Below are 21,938 nucleotides of genomic sequence, written 5' to 3' on the forward strand. Positions count from 1 at the left end.
GAAAAAGAGAACTTTCATGTGAAACTCGACAGTCTATTCTTGTTCTTAGAAATGAAGGCTGTTCCATGCGAGAAATTGCCAATAAACTGAAGATTTCCTACAACGGTGTGTATTACTCCCTTCAGAGGAGAGCACAAACAGGCTCTAACCAGAGTAGAAAGAGAAGTGGGAGGCCCCGCTGCACAACTGAGCAACAAGACAAGTACATTAGAGTCTCTAGTTTGAGAAATCGACGCCTCACAGCTCCTCAACTGGCAGCTTCATTAAACAGTACACGCAAAATGCCAGTGTCAACGTCTACAGTGAAGAGTCGACTTCAGGATGCTGGCCTTCAGGGCAAAGTGGCAAAGAAAAAGTCATATCTGAGACTGGCTAATAAAAGGGAAAGATTAATATGGGCAAAAGAACACAGACATTGGACAGAGGAAGATTGGAAAAAAGTTTTATGGACAGACGAATCAAAGTTTGAGGTGTTTGGATCACACAAAAGAACATTTGTGAGATGCAGAACAACTGAAAAGATGCTGGTAGAGTGCCTGATGCCATCTGTCAAGCATGGTGGAGGTAATGTGATGGTCTGGGGTTGATTTGGTGCTGGTAAAATGGGAGATTTGTACAAGGCAAATGGGATTTTGAATAAGGAAGGCTTTCACTCCATTTTGCAAACGCCATGCCATACCCAGTGGACAGCACTTGACTGGAGCCAATATCATCCTACAACAGGACAGTGACCCAAAGCACACCTCCAAATTAGGCATGAACTATTTAGGGAAGAAGCAGGCAGCTGGTATTCTATCTGTAATGGAGTGGCCAGCGCAGTCACCAGATCTCAACCCCATTGAGCTGTTGTGGGAGCAGCTTGACCGTATGGTACGCAAAAAGTTCCCATCAAGCGAATTCAATGTGTGGGAGGCACTTCAGGAAGCATGGAGTGAAATTTCTCAAGATTACCTCAGCAAATTAACAGCTAGAATGCCAAAGGTCTGCAATGCTGTAATTGCTGCAAACGGAGCATTCTTTGACGAAAGCTAAGTTTGAAGGAGAAAATTATTATTTCTAATAAAAATCATTATTTCTAACCTTGTCAATGTCTGGACTATATTTTCTAATCATTTTGCAACTCATTTGATAAATAAAAGTATGAGTTTTCAAGGAAAACACAAAATTGTCTGGGTGACCCCAAACTTTTGAACGGTAGTGTACCTATGAACTCTTGTCTACTCTGCCTATATTTATAAATGTGGATGCTACATACATACACCATATGAACAACCAGAAGCACCAAAAGAGTGGAGTAAACGATCACCACCAAGCAAGGATGTTAACTAAAAAATCATTTTTTATTAATGTAGTATTAAAAATTTATCACCAATACAGGCATATAGACAGGTCTAATAAGGAGGAAATAGATAATGAAACATCACAATCCAGGGCAAAACATGTGATTAATAGCAGCAAATACTTTTTTAAGAAAGCTTTACACGAAACGCGCGTTGGGCATCTGTGGCAGGCTCATCCAATCCTCCCTCATTCATTTGTAAGCACTACATCGGATACTGAATAGCAAATGTCACTTTAGACTTCTGTCACTTTACTATCTACATGACTTTTTAATTTTTAATACTCTATTAATAAAAAGTGATTTTTTTAGCTAACATCCTTGCTTGGTGGTCCTTGTTTACTCCAATCTTTTGGTGCTTCTGGATGTTCTTATGATATAGGAGTACTCCACCTTTCACTTGATATACATATTTAGTGGGGGGACTTTATACCTTTTGTTCCCAGCCCCGATTTATATTATGTGTTTTTTGAACATTTTTGTACTACTACATACACCATATGTGACTCACATATATACACACACATATGTATACGCACATAAAGCAGACATGTATGCACAGAGCACATAGATAGACAGATATTAGATAGAGAGAGATATAAATAGAGAGATAGAGATAGATAGATAGATAGATAGATAATAGATAAATAGACAGATAGATAGATATTGGATAGATAGAAAATGGATAGCTAGAGAGATAAATAGATAATAGATAGATAGATAATGGATAGATAGATAGATAAATAGATACAGAGATGGATAGAGACAGAGAGATAGATAATAGAGAGATAGATAGATAGATGGATAATAGATAGATATAGAGATAGATGGATAATAGATACAGTACAGACTAAAAGTTTGGACACACCTTCTCATTTAAAGATTTTTCTGTATTTTCATGACTATGAAAATTGTACATTCACACTGAAGGCATCAAAACTATGAATTAACACATGTGGAATTATATACTTAACAAAAAAAGTGTGAAACAACTGAAAATATGTCTTATATTCTAGGTTCTTCAAAGTAGCCACCTTTTGCTTTGATAACTGCTTTGCACACTCTTGGCATTCTCTTGATGAGCTTCAAGAGGTAGTCATCGGAAATGGTTTTCACTTCACAGGTGTGCCCTGTCAGGTTTAATAAGTGGGATTTCTTGCCTTATAAATGGGATTGGGACCATCAGTTGTGTTGTGCAGAAGTCTGGTGGATACACAGCTTATAGTCCTACTGAATAGACTGTTAGAATTTGTATTATGCCAAGAAAAAAGCAGCTAAGTAAAGAAAAACGAGTGGCCATCATTACTTTAAGAAATGAAGGTCAGTCAGTGCGAAAAATTGGGAAAACTTTGAAAGTGTCCCCAAGTGCAGTCGCAAAAACCATCAAGCGCTACAAAGAAACTGGCTCACATGAGGACCGCCCCAGGAAAGGAAGACCAAGAGTCACTTCTGCTTCTGAGGATAAGTTTATCCGAGTCAGCAGCCTCAGAAATCACAGGTTAACAGCAGCTCAGATTAGAGACCAGGTCAATGCCACACAGAGTTCTAGCAGCAGACACATCTCTTCAACAACTGTTAAGAGGAGACTTTGTGCAGCAGGCCTTCATGGTAAAATAGCTGCTAGGAAACCACTGCTAAGGACAGGCAACAAGCAGAAGAGACTTGTTTGGGCTAAAGAACACAAGGAATGGACATTAGACCAGTGGAAATCTGTGCTTTGGTCTGATGAGTCCAAATTTGAGATCTTTGGTTCCAACCACCGTGTCTTTGTGCGATGCAGAAAAGGTGAACGGATGGACTCTACATGCCTGGTTCCCACCGTGAAGCATGGAGGAGGAGGTGTGATGGTGTGGGGGTGCTTTGCTGGTGACACTGTTGAGGATTTATTCAAAATTGAAGGCATACTGAACCAGCATAGCTACCACAGCATCTTGTAGCGGCATGCTATTCCATCCGGTTTGCGTTTAGTTGGACCATCATTTATTTTTCAACAGGACAATGACCCCAAACACACCTCCAGGCTGTGTAAGGGCTATTTGACCAAGAAGGAGAGTGATGGGGTGCTACGCCAGATGACCTGACCTCCACAGTCACCAGACCTGAACCCAATCAAAATGGTTTGGGGTGAGCTGGACCGCAGAGTGAAGGCAAAAGGGCCAACAAGTGCTAAGCATCTCTGGGAACTCCTTCAAGATTGTTGGAAGACCATTTCCGGTGACTGCCTCTTGAAGCTCATCAAGAGAATGTGAAGACTGTGCAAAGCAGTCATCAAAGCAAAAGGTGGCTACTTTGAAGAACCTAGAATATAAGACATATTTTCAGTTGTTTCACACGTTTTTGTTAAGTATATAATTCCACATGTGTTCATTCATAGTTTTGATGCCTTCAGTGTGAATGTACAATTTTCATAGTCATGAAAATACAGAAAAATCTTTAAATGAGGAGGTGTGTCCAAACTTTTGGTCTGTACTGTATATATATATATATATACGGTATATGGATAATAGATAGGTACAGAGATAGATAATAGATAGATAGATACAGAGATAGATAGATAATAAATAGATAATGACAGATAGCTAGATAGATAGATAGAAATAGATAGATAATGATATATATGGATAATAGATAGATACAGAGGTAGATAGATAGATAATGGATACAGAGATAGATAGATAAATAGATAGATACATAGATAGATTGACAAACAGTGTAGAATACTTACCAGTCTTTCGCCTCTTCCTGAGGTCTTCTAGACATCCACAGGGTAGAAGACCTGTGGTGACATCAAGGTCACATGACTGTGATGTCACCACAGGTCCTAAAGCAGGATGAAGTGAATGCAGTAACCCTGGGGTAAGGTCCTGACGCTGAACAGCAAGAGACAGGACACAATATAGATTAAAAACCTGTCAATATGAGGATGGATGGCCAGATCCTAGAACATGAAAAGGTGCAGGGCGCTGGTCAGTAGGACACTCCTGACTGCTTCTGCCTCTGCGATTGCAGATGGAACTATAAGTAACACTAGGCAGCACTGCGCTGGGCAAGAGCATTGGAGGAGAACAGAAACAAAGATGCCCTTATTTCTGCCTCTTCTGCTGCTGAGCGAACACTGCCAAGTGTTATTTGAATTGTAAGCTCCATCGCTGAGGCAGAAGTCAGGCATGTACTACGGCCCTGTTCTCTGCATTTTCTCATGTCACCAGCTGCCAGAAGTGAAATCACATGCAACCCTGAAGACTCCTAGAGCGTATACTAAAGGGGACAAGCAGTGGGGCCCCTCTGTGCCTTCGGGAGCTAGGCAGCTGCCAGCCCTGCCTGGGGTAAATTACATGGTCTTGAATTGGTTAATAATTTCTATTACAAAATTGTGATGACAACCCCTTTCAAAATGCAGGGGTTAAAGAAGCTGGACCTGTGGCAATACATTCATCACCCCAGGTCTGACTTCTTTAATCCCGAGTGAGCAGTTATTGCTTTTGACCCGACATTTTCCGTAGAGTTGCTCCTACATGGGAGCTGTATTATTACATGGCACACATTCAGTGATCTTATTACTTTTTTGGCTCCAGTGCCACTATTCCTGTGTAAGATGTCATGGAAATTATCCACAATTATATGTTTTTAATCATGGGCCTTGGCATCTTAGAGGGCAATTATTTGCATATAATTGTACAAATTGACTTCTAGCCCTGGATGACTGTTCGTAGCATAGACACATTGGCGTTCTCTTCAGTCTACATAGATAACGTCCTACGTTTGCCCCTCCCCTGTATTTCATCAGACAGCTGCAGTTGCTTACTAAATATTTGTGGTCGGTGACTATGTGGCTGCCAAAAACGTCCACATTGTGTAGACTTTCAAGTCAGCACATAGCAGCCAGGCTGTTTTGTAAACCTCTCTGTAATATATCTAGTATAGTTGTCCTTTTGTATTCTGTTTCCAAATGTTGCACTCTGTAACCTTTTGGTGTTATTATTTGCACTAGAGGAGTATTTATGGTGATTTCAATGAAGTAAGTTGTAAGTATGGGCCAGGCTTTGACAGGAGACTGATGAAACAGGGTCATTCAAAAGTCTCTATACATGTGGAATAATATGTTTTTTGGTTTCTGAATTTGTCACTGAGGTCTTTGTAGGTACACTTTTTCAGGTTTATATATTTTTTTTAATTATAAAAGTTTTAAAAAATCCTAATGCTCCATGTATCTCTATTGGTGATGAGCGAGCACTAAAATGCTTGGATGCTCGTTGCTCAGGTTGAGCAAATTGTAATGCTCGGGTGCTCGACCCGAGCAACGAGCCAATGTAAGTCTATGGGAAACTCAAGCATTTTTCCAACGGCCCCCCTCCTTCCCCGGAGGTTTGCTAAAAATTGCCCTAATTGATGGGAACAGAGCTTAAATGACATGGGAACAGCATGGGGAAGACCCCTGGAAGCATCTCTGACAATGTTGTCAAGAGGATTACGCAACTTTTACGGACTCACAATAAAACATACAAAAACTAAACCAAAATGGATTTTTCGGGAAAAAACGTTAAGGAACATTCTTTCCAGGGTAATGACTTGCATATAAGGCAAAATAAATAACCCCCCCAAAAATGCTCCTCCACACCTTGAACTATGTTCACACGTAGCGATTTTGATGCATTTTTGCACTTTGGCATTGATTTCAATGGTGAAAAATACATTCACAGGTGAATGTTATTTTAACATTTTACTACCTTATCTGGTGATATGTGAGACATGATCAGACACATCCTGTTTCATTTATGAAGGAGGGACTCTGAAAGTCACAAAGCCTATTTTTATAGGGCCATCTGGTGGCCCTTACTATTGTTAAAGGGTCAGAAATTGGCCCTCACTATTGTTAGAGAGTCATCAGCCAGCTATGCTTTGTTGTTCCCATTATTAAGGGGCGGGTTCCCTATACTGTTATTGCATATGCAGTGACTTCAAGGCCTGCCCAAAATTTGGAAAAACCCCAATACACCTTTGATGAAACATAGAGGGCCTGATTTAAAAAAAAAAAAATTCTTATTATTAAGGAGCGTGTCTCCTATACTTTTGTAGCGTATGCGGTAACTGCAAAGACATAGAGGGCCTGATTTTAATTTTTTTTTTCCATTATTAAGGAGTGGGTCTCCTATACTGTTATAGCATATGCAGTGACTTCAAGGCCTGCCCAAAATTTTGAAAAACCCCAATACCCCTTTGAAGAGACATAGAGGGCCTCATTTAAAAAAAAAAATTCCAATTATTAAGGAGCGGGTCTCCTATAGTGGTAATGCCCATACAGTGACTGCAAGGCCTGCTAAAAAATTGGACATACTCCAATACCCCTTTGAAGAGACGTAGAGGAGGTCCTCGTTAAAAAAAATTGTTACCATTGTTAAGGAATGGGTCTCCTATACTGGTAATGTCCATGCACTAAGTGCATGGGCTGAAAAACATTTACCCCTGGGGGGTATACATACTGTATAACATACAGAATGTTAGAGGTAGGCCTGTAAAAAAAAGGTCCTAAGTGCATCATAAACACCCTTACAAAAAAATTATGTGGGTGTCGCATCACGGTCACCCTAGTGATATGGTGGTGGAAGATGAGGAGAAGGAGGAGGACAACAGAAAAAACAAAAAAATCAGGAAGCGTATACCCATGTCTGGGTGTGAAGAGGTGCATGGGAATAGACCCCCCCCCAAAAAAGCCACCGAATTTAACTTTATGTTCCGCTGATATCAACCGAAGTTGATGAGAAGTCTGGCCCAATGCAGCCCTTGTTCATTTTTATAAGAGTCAGCCTGTCAGCATTTTCAGTTGACAGGCGGATGCGCCTATCAGTTATAATACCCCCGGCGGCACTAAAAACACGCTCCGACAAAACTCTAGCGAACGGAAAGGCCAGGACCTCCAAGGTTTAGAGAGACAGCTCTTGCCACGTGTCCAGCTTGGATACCCAATAATTATAAGGCACAGAGGAATCACGGAGGACTTTGGTATGGTCGGCAAGGTACTCCTTCAGCATCTTCCAAAACTTTTCCCTCCTCGTCAGAGTACTCCACGCATTAGGGCCTGGGCGCTTGGAGGGTCTGAGAAAACTGTCCTACACCTTTGACAGTGTTCTCCTGCCTCTGCTGCATTACATTTGTGTCTTCCTCACTTGTACTCCTTGGTTGTCTAAGGAACTGTGACCTCTGCCGCCAGCGTTTTCAGATGGGAATTTGTTTAATAATTCCGCAACAAGGGCCTTCTGGTACAGCAACATTTTACTAGACTTCTCCGCTGTGGGAAGGAGAGATAGAAAATTCTCCTTCTAGCGTGAGTTTAGAAGTGTGACCAACCAGTAATTACTGTCGGCCAAAATGCGTACAATGCGAGGGTCACGGGAAAGGCAGAGGAACATAAAGTCAGCCATGTGTGACAGACTGGTAACAGACAATTCTTCTCTGTCGTGACTAAGAGGACGACTGTCCATGCTCTCCTCCTCATTCTCCCTTTCCTCAGGCCATCCATGCTGAACAGACGGTATGAATATGGTGTAGGTAGTACCGTGTTTAGTGCAGGAAACCAGCTCCTGTTCCTCCTTATCCTCTTCCTCCTCATTAGCACACATTCCGCTTCGAGATGAGATGAGGCTGCGCTGTGTGGCATCACCCTGTATGGTTCCTTGCTCCATCTCATCGTGCTGTGCCTGGAATGCCTTCTCTTTAATTGTGAGCAGCGAGTGTTTCAGAAGACAGAGAAGCGGGATGGTGACACTAATCATGGCGTCATCGCCGCTCACCATCTTTGTGGAGTCCTTAAAGTTTTGGAGGATGACACAGATGTCTAACATCTATGCCCACTCCTCAGTTCTTATGTGCGGAGGCTGACCTGAACGCCGACGGGCGTGTTGAAGCTGGTACTCAACAACTGCCCTCTGCGGCTCACAAATCCTTCCCAACATCTGCAAGGCTGAGTTCCAACGCATGGTGAAATCGCACAACAGTCGGTGACCTGGAAGCTGCAAACGCTGCTGAAGCACGGCAAGGGCGGTGAAAGCCGTAGGTGACTTTCGAAAATGGGCACACACGTGGGCGACTTTGACAAGCAGCTCAGGCAGATCCGGGTCGGTTTTGAGAAACCGCTGAACCACTAGGTTGAGCACATGGGCCAGGCATGGTATGTGTGTGAAGTTGCCTGGCTTCAGAGCCGCCACCAGGTTCCGGCCATTGTCACACACAATCATGTCTGGCTGTAGGCTCAGTGGTAACAGCCACAGATCTGCCTGCTGTTTTACAGCTGTCAACAACTCTTCAGAGGTGTGCAGTTTGTCCCCTAAGCATATTAGCTTCAGCAGTGCCTGTTGCCGCTTGGCCGAGGCAGTGCTGCAGTACTTCCAGCTTGCGACTGATGTGGTCATTTCAGAGATGGAGGCTGAGGCTGAGGATGGGGAGGACGAGGAGGCGCAGAAGCTGTAGAAAGTGGGAGAAACCCTGATTGACCCAGGGCCGGCAATCCTCGGCGTCGGGAGGACGTGTTCCGTCCCAGGGTCCAACTGGGTCCTGGCTTCCACTATATTAACCCAGTGTGCCGTCAGCGAGATGTACCATCCCTGGCCACAAGCACTTGTCAACGTGTCCTTGGTTAGGTGGACCTTCCCAGTAACTGAGTTGTTGAGGGCATGCCTAATGTTCTAGGACACTTGCTTGTGTAATGCAGTGACGGCAAACCGAGAGAAATAGTGGCGGTTGGGGACTGAGTACCGAGGGAAGGCTGCCGCCATCAGGTTGCGGAAAGATTTAGTCTCCACGAGCCTAAAAGGCAACATTTCAAGTGAAAGCATTTGAGAAATATGTGAGTTTAGTAGTGTGGCCTGTGGGGCTTGGCTGCGTATTTGTGCTTGCGTTCAAAGGACTGGGATAGGGACAACTGAATGCTGCACTGGGACAAGGACGATGACAGTGATAGTTGCAAGTGTGAAATTACAGGTGCAGGGCGGAAGGCATCTTTGCCTGTGCCATGGGCAGGGAATTGGCATGCATGCACAACAGCGGAACAGGCAGTGGTGTCACCCGCACACACTGTTTCTGGACCCTGGCATTCGGCCCACCTAGTTGGGTGCTTTGCTGTCATGTGCCTGAGCATGCCGGTGGTGGTCAGGCTGCTAGTTTTGCTGCCCCTGCAGATGCTGGCCTGGCAGATGTTGCAAATGGCCTTTTTGGGTTTATCTGGACAGTCTTTAAAAAAGAGCCAGACTCTGAAAGACCTAATAGTTGGACTGGCAACTTCCATTGAGTTGGTGTTCCGGGGAACAGTTGCCCAGCTTGTGTCTGTGGCCACTGCTTGTTCCTGCCTGTTGTGGTGCTACGCCTTCCTCCCTTGTGCTGCTGTCCTCGCTATGCATGTCACCTTGCCAGGTTGGGTCAGTGACTTCATTGTCCACCACCTTGTCTTCCACCTACACACCCTGGTCCTCCTCCTGACTTTCAGGCAATTATGTCTCATCATCATCCACCTCTTGCGACAGTAATTGCACTTTCCCACCGTCGCCTTCATGTGACCGTGGCGGCTCAAATATTTGGGCATCGCTACATGCAATCTCCTCTAGCTCCACTTGAAGCTGGCTGGGCGAAAGGCCCGAATCTATAAATGCAAAAGTGAACAGATCTTCGGAGTGTCCAAGTGTGGGATCAATTGTCTCCGGGCACTTGGCATGGTGGGAGGAAGGAGTATCAAGGTGAGGAATATGTGGTACAGACGCATGGCTACTGAGACTTGCCCATGTGGAAGACAGGGTGGTGGTGGCAAACTAACTGGAAGCATTATCTGCTATTCAACCAACAACCTTTTGACTCTGCTCTGGCTTCAAGAGTTGTGTTCCGCGGCCTCCTAGTAATTAGGACAGGAAGGTAATTCGACATGATGTGGGTATTTGTTGTGCTCCCTCATCAGGCACAGGCCTCGGCCTTTGCGTGCATCATCACCATCATGTTCACTTCTCCGTCCCTTGCCACATGCCTTTACCATTTTAAATGGAGTGTAATATTTGGCCCGCTCCACAAAATGTCGGTATTATTACCACAGTAATATGGGATCACATCCGTCTGATGACCACAGTTCTAGGAAGTGGCCTGATAAATATGGTATTGGTCAGCGACCAAGTGTAAATAGGTTCAACAAAACACAAATAGCTGACTTTAAATGGAGTGGAATATTTGGCACGCTTCAAAAAATGTCTGTATTATTACCGCAGTAATATGGGATCACCTCTGATGACCACGGTTTTAGGAAGTGGCCTTATAGATATGGTATTGGTCAGTGACCAAGTGTGAATAGGTTCAACAAAACACAGATGGCTGACTTTAAATGGAGTGGAATATTTGGCACGTTCCAAAAAATGTAACGATTATTACCGCAGTAATATGGGATCATGTGTGATGATGGAAAAATTTCTCTGCTTACACAATACAGCAATGTGAATAAAATCCAAAAAATCTGCCTGTATTCTGCTAACAAGCAAATGGAGCAGAAAAATGGAGTACTGTATTGCTTTTTAAGCAAATAATCAGGATTAAGAGCAAAAAAAATAGCCCTGATATAGATATAGATATAGGGCTATAGATATCTGTAACAACAGCAGACGGGATGTGGAATGAACCCTATTGTGCTGTATACACTGTTCACAAACCCTGCCTACATAATTCCTGCTATCAACCTCACCAGTAATATACGCAGCCGGATTAGTCCTCAGAAGGACGGTTAGTTAAATGTATATATAGCTGTGGAATACCTGACTAAAACAAGCAACAATTCTCTCCCTCACTCAGCAGCAGCTCTCCCTTCTCTGCCTGTTTCCAGGGTACACTGTGACGAGCATAGCGTCACCAGGTCTTATATAGACCTGATGATGTTATGCGGCCAGCCAATCACTGTAATACCACAACCAACATGGCTACAACATTACAGTGAGAGGCAAGCAGTCCCTGCATGTTAATTGGCCATCTAAAGAGCACCAAACATGCGGGGAGGGGACCCCAGCTCCCACCCGAGCATCCCGGAAATACTCGCCAAGCATATTGAGGAGTGAGATGCTCGGGAGAGTACCGAGCAGTGGCGAGCACGCTCGCTCATCACTTATTTCTATATAAAATTGGGAATATAGATGTTATAACGCAGAACTATAATTCAGTTATGAGCATACAGTCCTTACAGTGATTACAGATAGAGGGGCAAATGTTTAATAATGCATTTTTCTGCATTTATTGATAATAAGGGAAGTGTTTTGGCTCAGTGGTGCCAAAACACAACCCAATTCATCATTTGTGATTTTTTTTTTAAGTCACATTTCTTTTTTTGTATTTTAGCATTTGCTGACATTTTTGCACCAAAATCAAAGTGGTGCACGTGGTTCATAAATCTTGAGAAAAATAAAAAATTATCTTTAATTTTGTATTTAACCCATTTTGTGACTTTTTTGTGCAAAAATTAGTTACATATTCCGTTACATTGATGGAAAAATTGCATCAGACTTTTACATGAAATCACTCTGTGGCGTTGGTGGGGGGATATTTGGGTATATTTGCACCAAATTTTGTGACTTTTAGAAAAGTCACAAATGTTAAAAACATCTAAACTCCTATTACAGTGGTAAACTAAAAAAAGAACAAACAAACGCATAAAAAAATCCCGTAAGCTTAAAAAAGGTACAAGTAGAAAAATGAATATAGCATACAAAAAAAGGCAAAAAATCAGCAGAAAATGGGCACAAATGCAATAATGAATAGGACCAATAGTGTAGACTACAACCAGTACAGTGGCTTGCGAAAGTATTCACCCCCTTGGCTTTCATCTATTTTGTTACATTACAACCTGTGTTTAAATATTTTTGGAATCTGATTTGTGTGTGATGCATCAGCACTAAATAGTCTAAGTTGGTGAAGTGAAGGGAGAAAAATATAGACATAAATTAAATTTATGGGATCAAATAACTAAAAATTGGCATGCGCATATGTATTCACCCCTTTTGCTACAAACCCCTAAAAATTTCTGCTGCAAGCAATTACCTTCATAAGTCACATGCTTAGTGAAAGGAAGTCTACCTGTGTGCAATCTAAGTGTCACATGATCTGTCATTATATATACAACTTTTCTGAAGGGCCAAAGAGGCTGCAACACCATTATGCAAGAGGCACCACTAACCAAACAACACCACGAACAACAAGGAGATCTCCAAACAAGTCGAGGACAAAGTTGTTGATAAGTAAAAGTCAGGGTTTTTTTATAAAAAAATATACCAATTTCTGATGATCTCCCGCAGCACCATCAAATCCATTATCATCAAATGGAAAGAACATGGTACCACAACAAACCTGTCAAGAGAGCACCACCCACCAAAACTGTCAGCCTGGGCAAGGAGGGCATTAATCAGAGAGGCAGCACAGAGACCAAAGGTAATACTGAAGGAGCTGCAGACTTCCTAACCAGAGACTGGAGTACCTGTCCATACGACCACAATAAACTGTATACTCCATAGAGGTGGCCTTTATGGAAGAGAGGGCAGAAAAATACCTTTATTTACACACAAAAATTGTAAGACTTGTTTTGAGTTTGCCAAAAGACATGCTGGAGACTCCCAAAATGTATGGGGTGAGACCAAAATTAAACTTTTTGGCAACCAAGAAAAATGCTATGTCTGGTGCCAAACCAACACAGCTCATCATCCCAAGAACACCATCCCCACAGTGAAACATGGTGGCAGCATCACGTTGTGGGGATGTTTTCCGGCAGCAGGAACAGGGAAAATGATCTGCGTCTAGGAAAAGATGAATGATACAAAATACAGGGATATTTTTGAGCAAAACTTGTTTCAGTCTGTCCGTGATTTTAAACTGTTATGAAGATTCACCTTCCAACAAGACAATGACCCAAAGAATACTGCTAAAGAAACACTTGAGTAGTTTAAGGGGAAACGTGTAAATGTTTGGAGTGGCCTAGTCAATGCCCAGACCTTAATCCAATTGAGAATCTGTGGTCAGACTTGAAGATTGCTGTTCACTAGAGGAAACCATCTAACTTAAAAGAGCTGGAGCAGTTTTGCCCTGAGGAATGGGCAAAATTCCCAGTGCCAAGATGTGGAAAGCTCATAGAAACTTATCCAAAGCGAGTTTCAGCTGTAACTGCTGCAAAAGGAAGCTCTACAAAGTACTGATTTTAGGGGGGTGAATAGTTATGCACACTGAAGTTTTCATATATCCTGTCCTATTTTTGTTTGCTTCACAATAAAAAGAAAACTAAATGTTCACAGTTGTAGGCATGGTCTTTACATGAACTGATGCAAACCCTCAAAAAAACTGTGAAATTCCAGGTTGTGAGGTAGCAAAACACGAAAAATGCCAAGAGGGTGAATACTTTTGCAAATAACTGTATATTACGTAAAATCATGTCTGTGATATCTCTCACATTTTTATCAACTATTACATCCTAATATTTGCTTAAAATTCTGTAGGGTGCACATTTAATGTAAGATAAAATCTACAATACCTGCACAGGCGTCGGATCAGGTCTTCAGGCCGTCTAGCTATTTTTCTATGAAATTCGATTTTCTCAATACCTTGGAGAATTAAATTGTAGATCATCATCTGGTCTGGCCCAGTAAAAGGAGGGCTGGAGAGAAATATGCCAGATATGTTATGTTACACATATTACACATAAAAAATAATCCTCCCAAAGATATATATAATAACAAAAACAGAACTGTGTTGTTAAGATCTCAAGTCAGCTGCAGAAACATGTAAAGAAAACACTTTTTACAGTCACCATGGAAAATGGGGCTAAACAAGGAAAACTTTCAGCTAATATAACGTTTATTGTTGGACATGTGCTCAGAGCTTCTCAGGAAAACTGTCATTACAATGTAGTGCAGATCTCTAGAACAAGGAAAGAGTCCAACTCTACTCAACCAAAGACATTGCGTCCCGTAAAAGCTGCACTTAGTGATCTTTACAGTATAATTGTAAGTTCACACGAGCATTTAAAAATCATCTTTTTTTCGGCCCGAAAAAATGGATGACTTTTCATCTGTATTGTCATCTGTATGACATTCATTTTTATACATCAGCAGCGAATAACATTTGCAAGACCAAGTACAGTTTCATGCGTTAATAATGATAATGGATCCTTTAAAATCGGATGCTATACCCATGATGCAAAAAAAGATCAGATTTTTTTTTTGAGCACCCATATACTTGAATGGGTGAGTCTCATTCAAAGTACGCAATAGCCTAGAGCACAATGCAATTTTTTTTTCAAGTGGACATTAGATCAGTGTAAAAATCAACTGAACAGCTCAAATGAACTACATTAGTACTATTGCTGCCCGTATTTTCCACAGACAGCAGTCGGACCAAAAATAAGGTCATGTGAACGTAGGCTAATAGATACACAGTATTTACTGACAGTGAATGTAAATTGCAAGAATGGGCTGGATAAAACATGATTACATCTTCCCTAATCACAGAAAACATATATTTACTGTCAAAACTCATTCCTATTCATTTGAATAGGAAATGATCTGCAGTACATGGGAGCGGCCACTACATGGTGTATGGAGTGATTGGTATTTCACTCCATACACTGTTGACATCCATTGCTGCTGGAACTGGTAACAGCTGATCCTTGAGGGTGCTGAGTGTTGAACACCTACTAGTATGCTATTGATGACCTGCCATAGAGATAGGCCCTTAAATATTAAATACATGTTACTAGTGTTGCGCGAACGTGTGTTGTTAACCCTTTCGGTGAGCACGCTCGGGTGCTTGCCGAGTATTTGTGGCGTACTCGGCATCTATGTTAGTGTCGCCGTGGCTGCATGTGTCACGGCTGTTAAACAGCTGTGACACATGCAGGGATTGCCTGATTGTTAGACAATCCCTGCATATTGCCAAACTTAGAAAAAGTCCAGCAATGCAAAGATAATCCCATAAAATGTATATTCCATCATGGTTAAGATAAGGTATCAAAAAATACATGAGCCTATGAACTGGCCTACATGTTTCAGCAGTTATATCTTATGCATGGCAAACTGTTGGTGATGAATAAGGCTAAATTTGCTGAAATGTGTAGGCCAATTCATGGACTCCTGTATTTTTTGATACCTTGTTTTAACCATGATATTAAGTCTCATGGGATTATCCCTGCATTGCTAGACTCTAAATTTGTTATTATTTATGTACGGGGACAAAATTTGGGATGTTACAACTGTATCGAGGTATAAAAAGTAGATTGCATGGGGGCAGAAAAGGTGTAAGTTTTTACTGTATATGGAGCATTACTGCTGTATTGGTTACAAAGACAGACATCACGACTGTACTCTGACTGTAGTAGTAGTCATCTACTACTGTATTTGGGTACAAAGACAGATATCACTACTGAATGGGGGTGCAAAGGAGTATTTTACTATCGTATGGGGTTTACAAAATGGGACATAAGAATTAGTAGTGTATGGAGACCGAGAGACAGATATTTTGAAAGTGAGGGGTCACAAAATGAGACAGCACTACTGTATATGTTTTCTTTTTAGGAAAACTGATACTGTGGTGGGACAAAAAGAGAGGTATTGTTACTGTGTAGGGCCCCAGAAAGGCATTACGGCACTTTTCTTCTTCATCTGGTGTAGTGTATAAGTGGGGAGTAAAGTGGGAAGGGTGCTCTAGAAGCAATCCGCATAGATGTCTGTGTGTTACATTCCATAGAGATGAATAAAAATAAGTCATAGCAGGTCTTCTCCTGATAAAGAAGAAAAGGAATGACTTCAATTGGAGACATTAACATTATACACTATATACTATAAACAGACTTCCTGTGTATTTTGTCACTGGTCATCACCGTATTACCTGTACACTTACACTATAGACTATACATATTATCTACAGAGCTCCTGTGTATAATGTCACTGGTGATCACGGTATTACCTGTAAACTTACACTATACACTATATACTATCTACAGAGCTTCTGTTATAACTGTCACTGGTGATAATGTGATAATGTTGGTACTGTGGTTTTTGTTAATGATCAGTATTGGGTTATTATTCACTCACCACTTTATGTGCTGGTAATAGCTACTGTAATGTAAAAAAACGTTAAAGTTTACTTATGCATTTGTTCCTGCAGTTAAACCACCTCACAGTAACTTTTTCTGTTTCATAATATGAAGTTAAGAGTAATTGGAAATTTGTTATAGTGTAATGGTTTTATATTTTGCCAACTGTTCTGAAAATTCCATCAGAGGGATATACAATGTGTTCGGCATCTCAGGCTATATGGAGGAATATAGGTCAACTTTGCTGTTATTTACATCATAAGCTATGAGTACACATACAGAATAAATGCTCTGTATATAAAGTTTGGAACTTTATAGGTAGTAACAGCAAGGCGACATCTCACTCACAAACAACTATTTTATTTTACACTGTGTCCTGAACCCATTATGGCTTTATTAAGTGTCATCCTGTTAAATTTATTGCCATTTTCATATTGTATGCTATTATTAATACCACAAAACAATTGTTCTTTATATCATTTGTACATATTAGATTTGAATCTCATACATCTTTTGGGAAATACTGGGAAAATGAAATACCAAACTTAGTATATTATTCTGCCATTGATTTTAGTAATTTCTTCAATTTAGATTTGCTCTAAACTCTGTTTTATGGTCTTTATAAAAAGCAGTATTTTGCTAGAGGAAATACCTAAAGTTCATTATTCTATATAAACTATCTACATTTGTCACCTACTATGCTCAAAAATTATTTATATAGAATGGGCATAAGTAAAAATACAGTGAAAGATGACCTGTCAATACGTCAAAGGTGTCCAGTAGTGATGAGCGAGCATGCTTGTTTAACCCTTTAAACGAGCACGCTCGGGTACTCACCGAGTAGTTTCTACCCGAGCGTGCTCGTTTAAAGGGTTAAATGCGCCCGCTCGCTCATCACTAGTGTCCAGTCTTTGCTCTTATTTTATTACTGCTGCTCCCTTCATGACTCCATTTTGTTTTTAACCTTCCATACATTTATTTCCATAAAACTTGAAAAACATTTTAGTTATTAGAGATGATAAGTTTTGATATGAAGGGGCTCAGTTCACAGAGACAAAAATTGCTGTGCTGGGTCTAATGCAAAATTTGTAACAGGGACCTCCACTTTGGGGTCTACTAGTATAAAAGAGGTGTTTTGGGCCAATAAGGACGTGGTGTATATGCACATGTTAAAAAAAGTGCATTAATGCCATTCATTATTGCATTATTTATATTCCACCATCACCCTAACAGCCAAAAGTGGCAAATAAACCCCATAGGAGACAATAAATTTCATGACTGGTTGTATAGTTGTTTAGCAACGTAAAATATCAGAATTAAAAAGAACGTACCTTCCTGTGAGCAATTCATAAAGTAGTATTCCGAGCGACCAGAAATCCACACTAAAGCTGTGACCTTTGTTTAAAATTACTTCTGGAGCCACATATTCTGGTGTTCCACAAAATGTCCATGTTTTTTGGCCAGGAAATATTTTCTTTGCAAATCCAAAATCAACCTAAAACATATAACACATTACTAACTGTTTGGAACTACTTAGGTGCTCTTTTACCAGAAATCCCACAGATTTTGAGACTGTGTTGAGCTTTCTTACTCAGAAACATCACTAGTTTGTCTCACGAGTCCTTTTAGTGGAATTTTGTTGTGATTCAGGATGCAAATTGCTGAAATTATTTAGCTAGCCCTTTATGGGTGCATCTATTTTGGTCCATAGAATATATGACCATGTAGATCTTGAAAATAAAAGGTAATGAATAGTGTTGAGCGAGCACTAAAATGCTCGGGTGCTCGAAGCTCGGGCCGAGCTCACTGTGATACTCGGGTGCTCGACCCGAGCAACGAGCCCAATGTTAGTCTATGGGAGACCCGAACATTTTTGCGGCGGCTCCCCCGGCAGTCTGTAGAAAGCCTAAAAAGTGCCCAAAACGATAGTGACAGTGCTCAAATGACATGGGGACAGCATGGTGATCGCCCCTGGAAGCATTTCTGACCCCCAGGTCACTGCTGTCAACAATGTGGTCAGAGGTATTAAGCCACTTTTACAGGCTCACAATAAAACGTTCAAAAACGAAAGTGAAATTGCTTCCTGTGAAATATGTTAACCCCTTAACGACCATGGGTCTTTCTGTTTTTATGTTTTCCTTTTTTGCTCCCCTTCTTCCCAGAGCCAGAACTTTTTTAATTTTCGTTCAATATGGCCATGTGAGGGCATATTTTTTGCGGGACGAGTTGTACTTTTAAACACCATCACTGGTTTTACCATATCGTGTGCTGGAAAATGGGAAAAAAATTCCAAGTGCAGTGAAACTGCAAAAAAAATGCAATTCCACAGTTGTTTTTTGGGTCCTTTTTTTACCACATTCACAGATTGCTAAAACTGACCTGCCATCATTATTTTCCAGGTCGTTACGAGTTCATAGACACCAAACATGTATAGGTTCTTTTTTATTTAAGCGGTGAAAAAAAAATCCAAAGCTTGTTAAAAAAACAAAAAAAAAATGACGCCATTTTCCGAGACCCTTAGCTTCTCCATTTTTTGGGATCTGGGGCCAGGTGATGGCTTATTTTTTGCGTGCCGGGCTGACGTTTTTATTGATACCATTTTGGGGTAGATCCGATGTTTTGATCGCCCGTTATTGCATTTTATTGCAAAGTTGTAGCGACCAAAAAAACTTAATTCTGGCGTTTAAAATTTTTTTCTCGTTACGCCGTTTACTGATTGTATTAATTCTTCTTTTATATTGATAGATTGGGCGATTCTGAACGCGGCGATACCAAATATGTGTATGTGTTTTTTTTTTTATATATATATATATATATTTTATTTTGAATGGGGCGAAAGGGGGGTGACTTAAACTTTTATATATTTTTTATTTTTTTTATTTTTTTAAAAACTTTTTTTTTACACTTTCTGCTTGCTTCTATAGTCTCCAGAGGAGACTAGAAGCAGCAGTTGTCTGATTGCTTCTACTGCATACAAGCGATGAGCAGATCGCTTGTATGCAGGAGAAATGCTCACTTGCTATGAGCGCTGACCACTAGGTGGCGCTCATAGCAATTGAGACATGACAACCACAGGCGTCTGCTGCAGACCCTGAGTTGTCATGCCCACCCATTGGTGACCCGCGATCACGTGATGTTAACAGCCGCGGGTGGATTGCGATTCCAATAATCAGCTGACTTGTGCTCGCTTCAGTGCGGGCTCACCGCCGGAGCCCCCGCTGAACCGGCCTTCCCGACCTGGTGCGTACTATTACTGACCAGGTCGGAAAGGGGTTAAGGAACATCCTTTCCAGGGTAAAGACTTGTGTATAAGGTAAAATAAATAACCAAAAACAAAAATACTCCTCCACACCTTGGGCTATGTTCACAAGTAGCATTTTTATGCGTTTTTGCACGTTTGTATTGCTTTCAACCGTGACAAATGCATTCACCGGGAAATGTCATTTTAACAATTTACAACCTTATCTGGCCATGTGCTGTGCGACACATGCATACAGTGCTAAAAAGACATGGGAACAGCATGGGGAAGACCCCTGGAAGCATCTCTGAAACCCAGGTCACTGCCTAAAAGTGTGCCCATCAGAAGTGATCCTTGCCGCATCAGAAGATGCAGACTTGCAACTATCCCCGTGCAAGTCCTTGTCCCAGGGCAGTGTTCAATTGTACCACCCCATAACTTGTAATACAAGCGCAAGTATGCAGCCTGCCACCCACCCACCCCCAGGCTGCAATACCATACTGCTAGCTTGCTTGTACTTGAAATTGGGCCTTTTAGGCATGTGGAGGAGGAATCTGGCCACCACGTCATGGCTGCGTCGGTAGCCTGGTATTCATACTCAGTCCCCAGCCGTCCGGCGGCCGGGTGTCCACGCTTGGTCCCCAGCCGCCAGGGGGCGGCCAGGTGTCCATACTCAGTCCCCAGCCGCCCCGCGGCCGGGTGCCCACACACAGTCCCCAGCCGCGTGGGGGTGGCCGGGTGTCCATAAACGGTCCCCAGCCGCCCCTATTTGTCCCGGTGCGCCTTATACACAAGCGCGCATACCAAAACATTACCTGTGCCCTCCCCAGTGCATTTAGTGGGAAGGACAGCCTAACCACAAACACGTGGACAAGTGAATGTGGCCAGGAATGGTCCATTTCACTGACGCCTTCACACTGGGTTAATATTGTGGAAGCCGGGACACAGTTGGACACTGGGATGCAACACGTCCTCCAGACATAGAGGATTGCGGGTCCTGGGTCAATCAGGCTTCAACACAAAGTTCAGAAGGTAGACAGCAGCAGTGGTCGGCCATCTACACAACGGGTAAATTATTCATGATCATGAGGCCATCCACCTCCTTAGCTTTCTGTTCCTTGGAATGCAAGCGCATGTATGTAGCAGCAGCTAGGCCTGAGGTGGTCAGCGTTTTGGCGCATATTCTACCTCCTTCGAGGATTGCTGGATGTTTTCCTGCTACTATCCCAGTTCTATGACTCCCGTTAAAACAAAGCTTCAGGTGATGAATGATGGATGAGGTGGTGGCAAAGGAGAAAGAGCAGGAGGAACAGGGACCATTCACATCAATATCAGGCCAGCCAACCACACATGTCTTGTAGGATATGTTTCTGTACCAAAAGGAGCGGTTCAGCTACACAGTTATAAGGCATACAGTGAATGCAATGCCTACCAAAAATTTCGAGGCACTCCAATGCCCCTTGGAAGTGACATGGAGGTCAGAGGGCCTTAACTAAACCTTTTTTTCCATTTATAGCAACTGGGTCTCCTGTACACTGTTGGCCTAAGCAGGGAATGGAAGGCTTTCCAAAAATTATTAGGCACTGCAATGCCCCTTGAAACAGACGTGGATTACAGCGTACTAAAAACCTTCTACCCATTATTGGGGAGTGGGTCTCCCTTATTGTTCGCCTATGCATTGAAAAGCAAAAGCTGACAAAAATTAGGAGGAAATGCAATGCCCGTTGCAAGAGTCGTGGAGGTTACAGGTAATTAAAAACATCATGTCAATGCCCCTTGGAAGAGCTGTGGAGTTCAGATTGGTTTAACAAGACGGTTTTAATGCCCCTTAGAAGAGACGTGGAGTTCAGAGTGGTTTAACAAGACAGTTTTAATGCCCCTTGGAAGAGATGTGGAGGTCACAGTAGCTTAACAAGATGGTTTTAATGCCCCTTGGAAGAGACGTGGAGTTCAGAGTGGTTTAACAAGACAGTTTTAATGCCCCTTGGAAGAGTGGTGGAGGTTACAGTGGAATAAAAAGACAATATCAATGCCCCGTGGAAGAGACGTGGAGGTCACAGTAGCTTAACAAGACGGTTTTAATGCCCCTTGGAAGAGTGGTGGAGGTCGCAGTGGAATAAAAAGACAATATCAATGCCCCTTGGAAGAGTGGTGGAGGTTACAGTGGAATAAAAAGACAATATCAATGCCCTGTGGAAGAGACGTGGAGGTCACAGTAGCTTAACAAGACGCTTTTAATGCCCCTTGGAAGAGTGGTAGAGGTCGCAGTGGAATAA

At 42.0% G+C, this 21,938-nt stretch overlaps 1 protein-coding gene across 1 annotated transcript in view; it reads right to left on the reverse strand.

Annotated features, from left to right (window-relative positions):
• The window catches only part of PRKG2 (protein kinase cGMP-dependent 2), a 229,760-nt gene that overhangs the window by 50,401 nt on the left and 157,421 nt on the right, over positions 1–21,938 (reverse strand). Inside the window, exons 15-16 of the mRNA XM_073637005.1 lie at positions 17,756–17,919; positions 13,866–13,988 (exon numbers count right to left, since the gene is read on the reverse strand). Coding sequence (XP_073493106.1) covers positions 13,866–13,988; positions 17,756–17,919 — 287 coding nt within the window. The remainder of the gene's footprint in view (positions 1–13,865; positions 13,989–17,755; positions 17,920–21,938) is intronic.

Source organism: Phyllobates terribilis, unplaced genomic scaffold, assembly GCF_046119375.1.
Source record: "Phyllobates terribilis strain yellow unplaced genomic scaffold, ASM4611937v1 Scaffold_1__5_contigs__length_1240528914, whole genome shotgun sequence".
NCBI classification, from domain to species: domain Eukaryota; kingdom Metazoa; phylum Chordata; class Amphibia; order Anura; family Dendrobatidae; genus Phyllobates; species Phyllobates terribilis.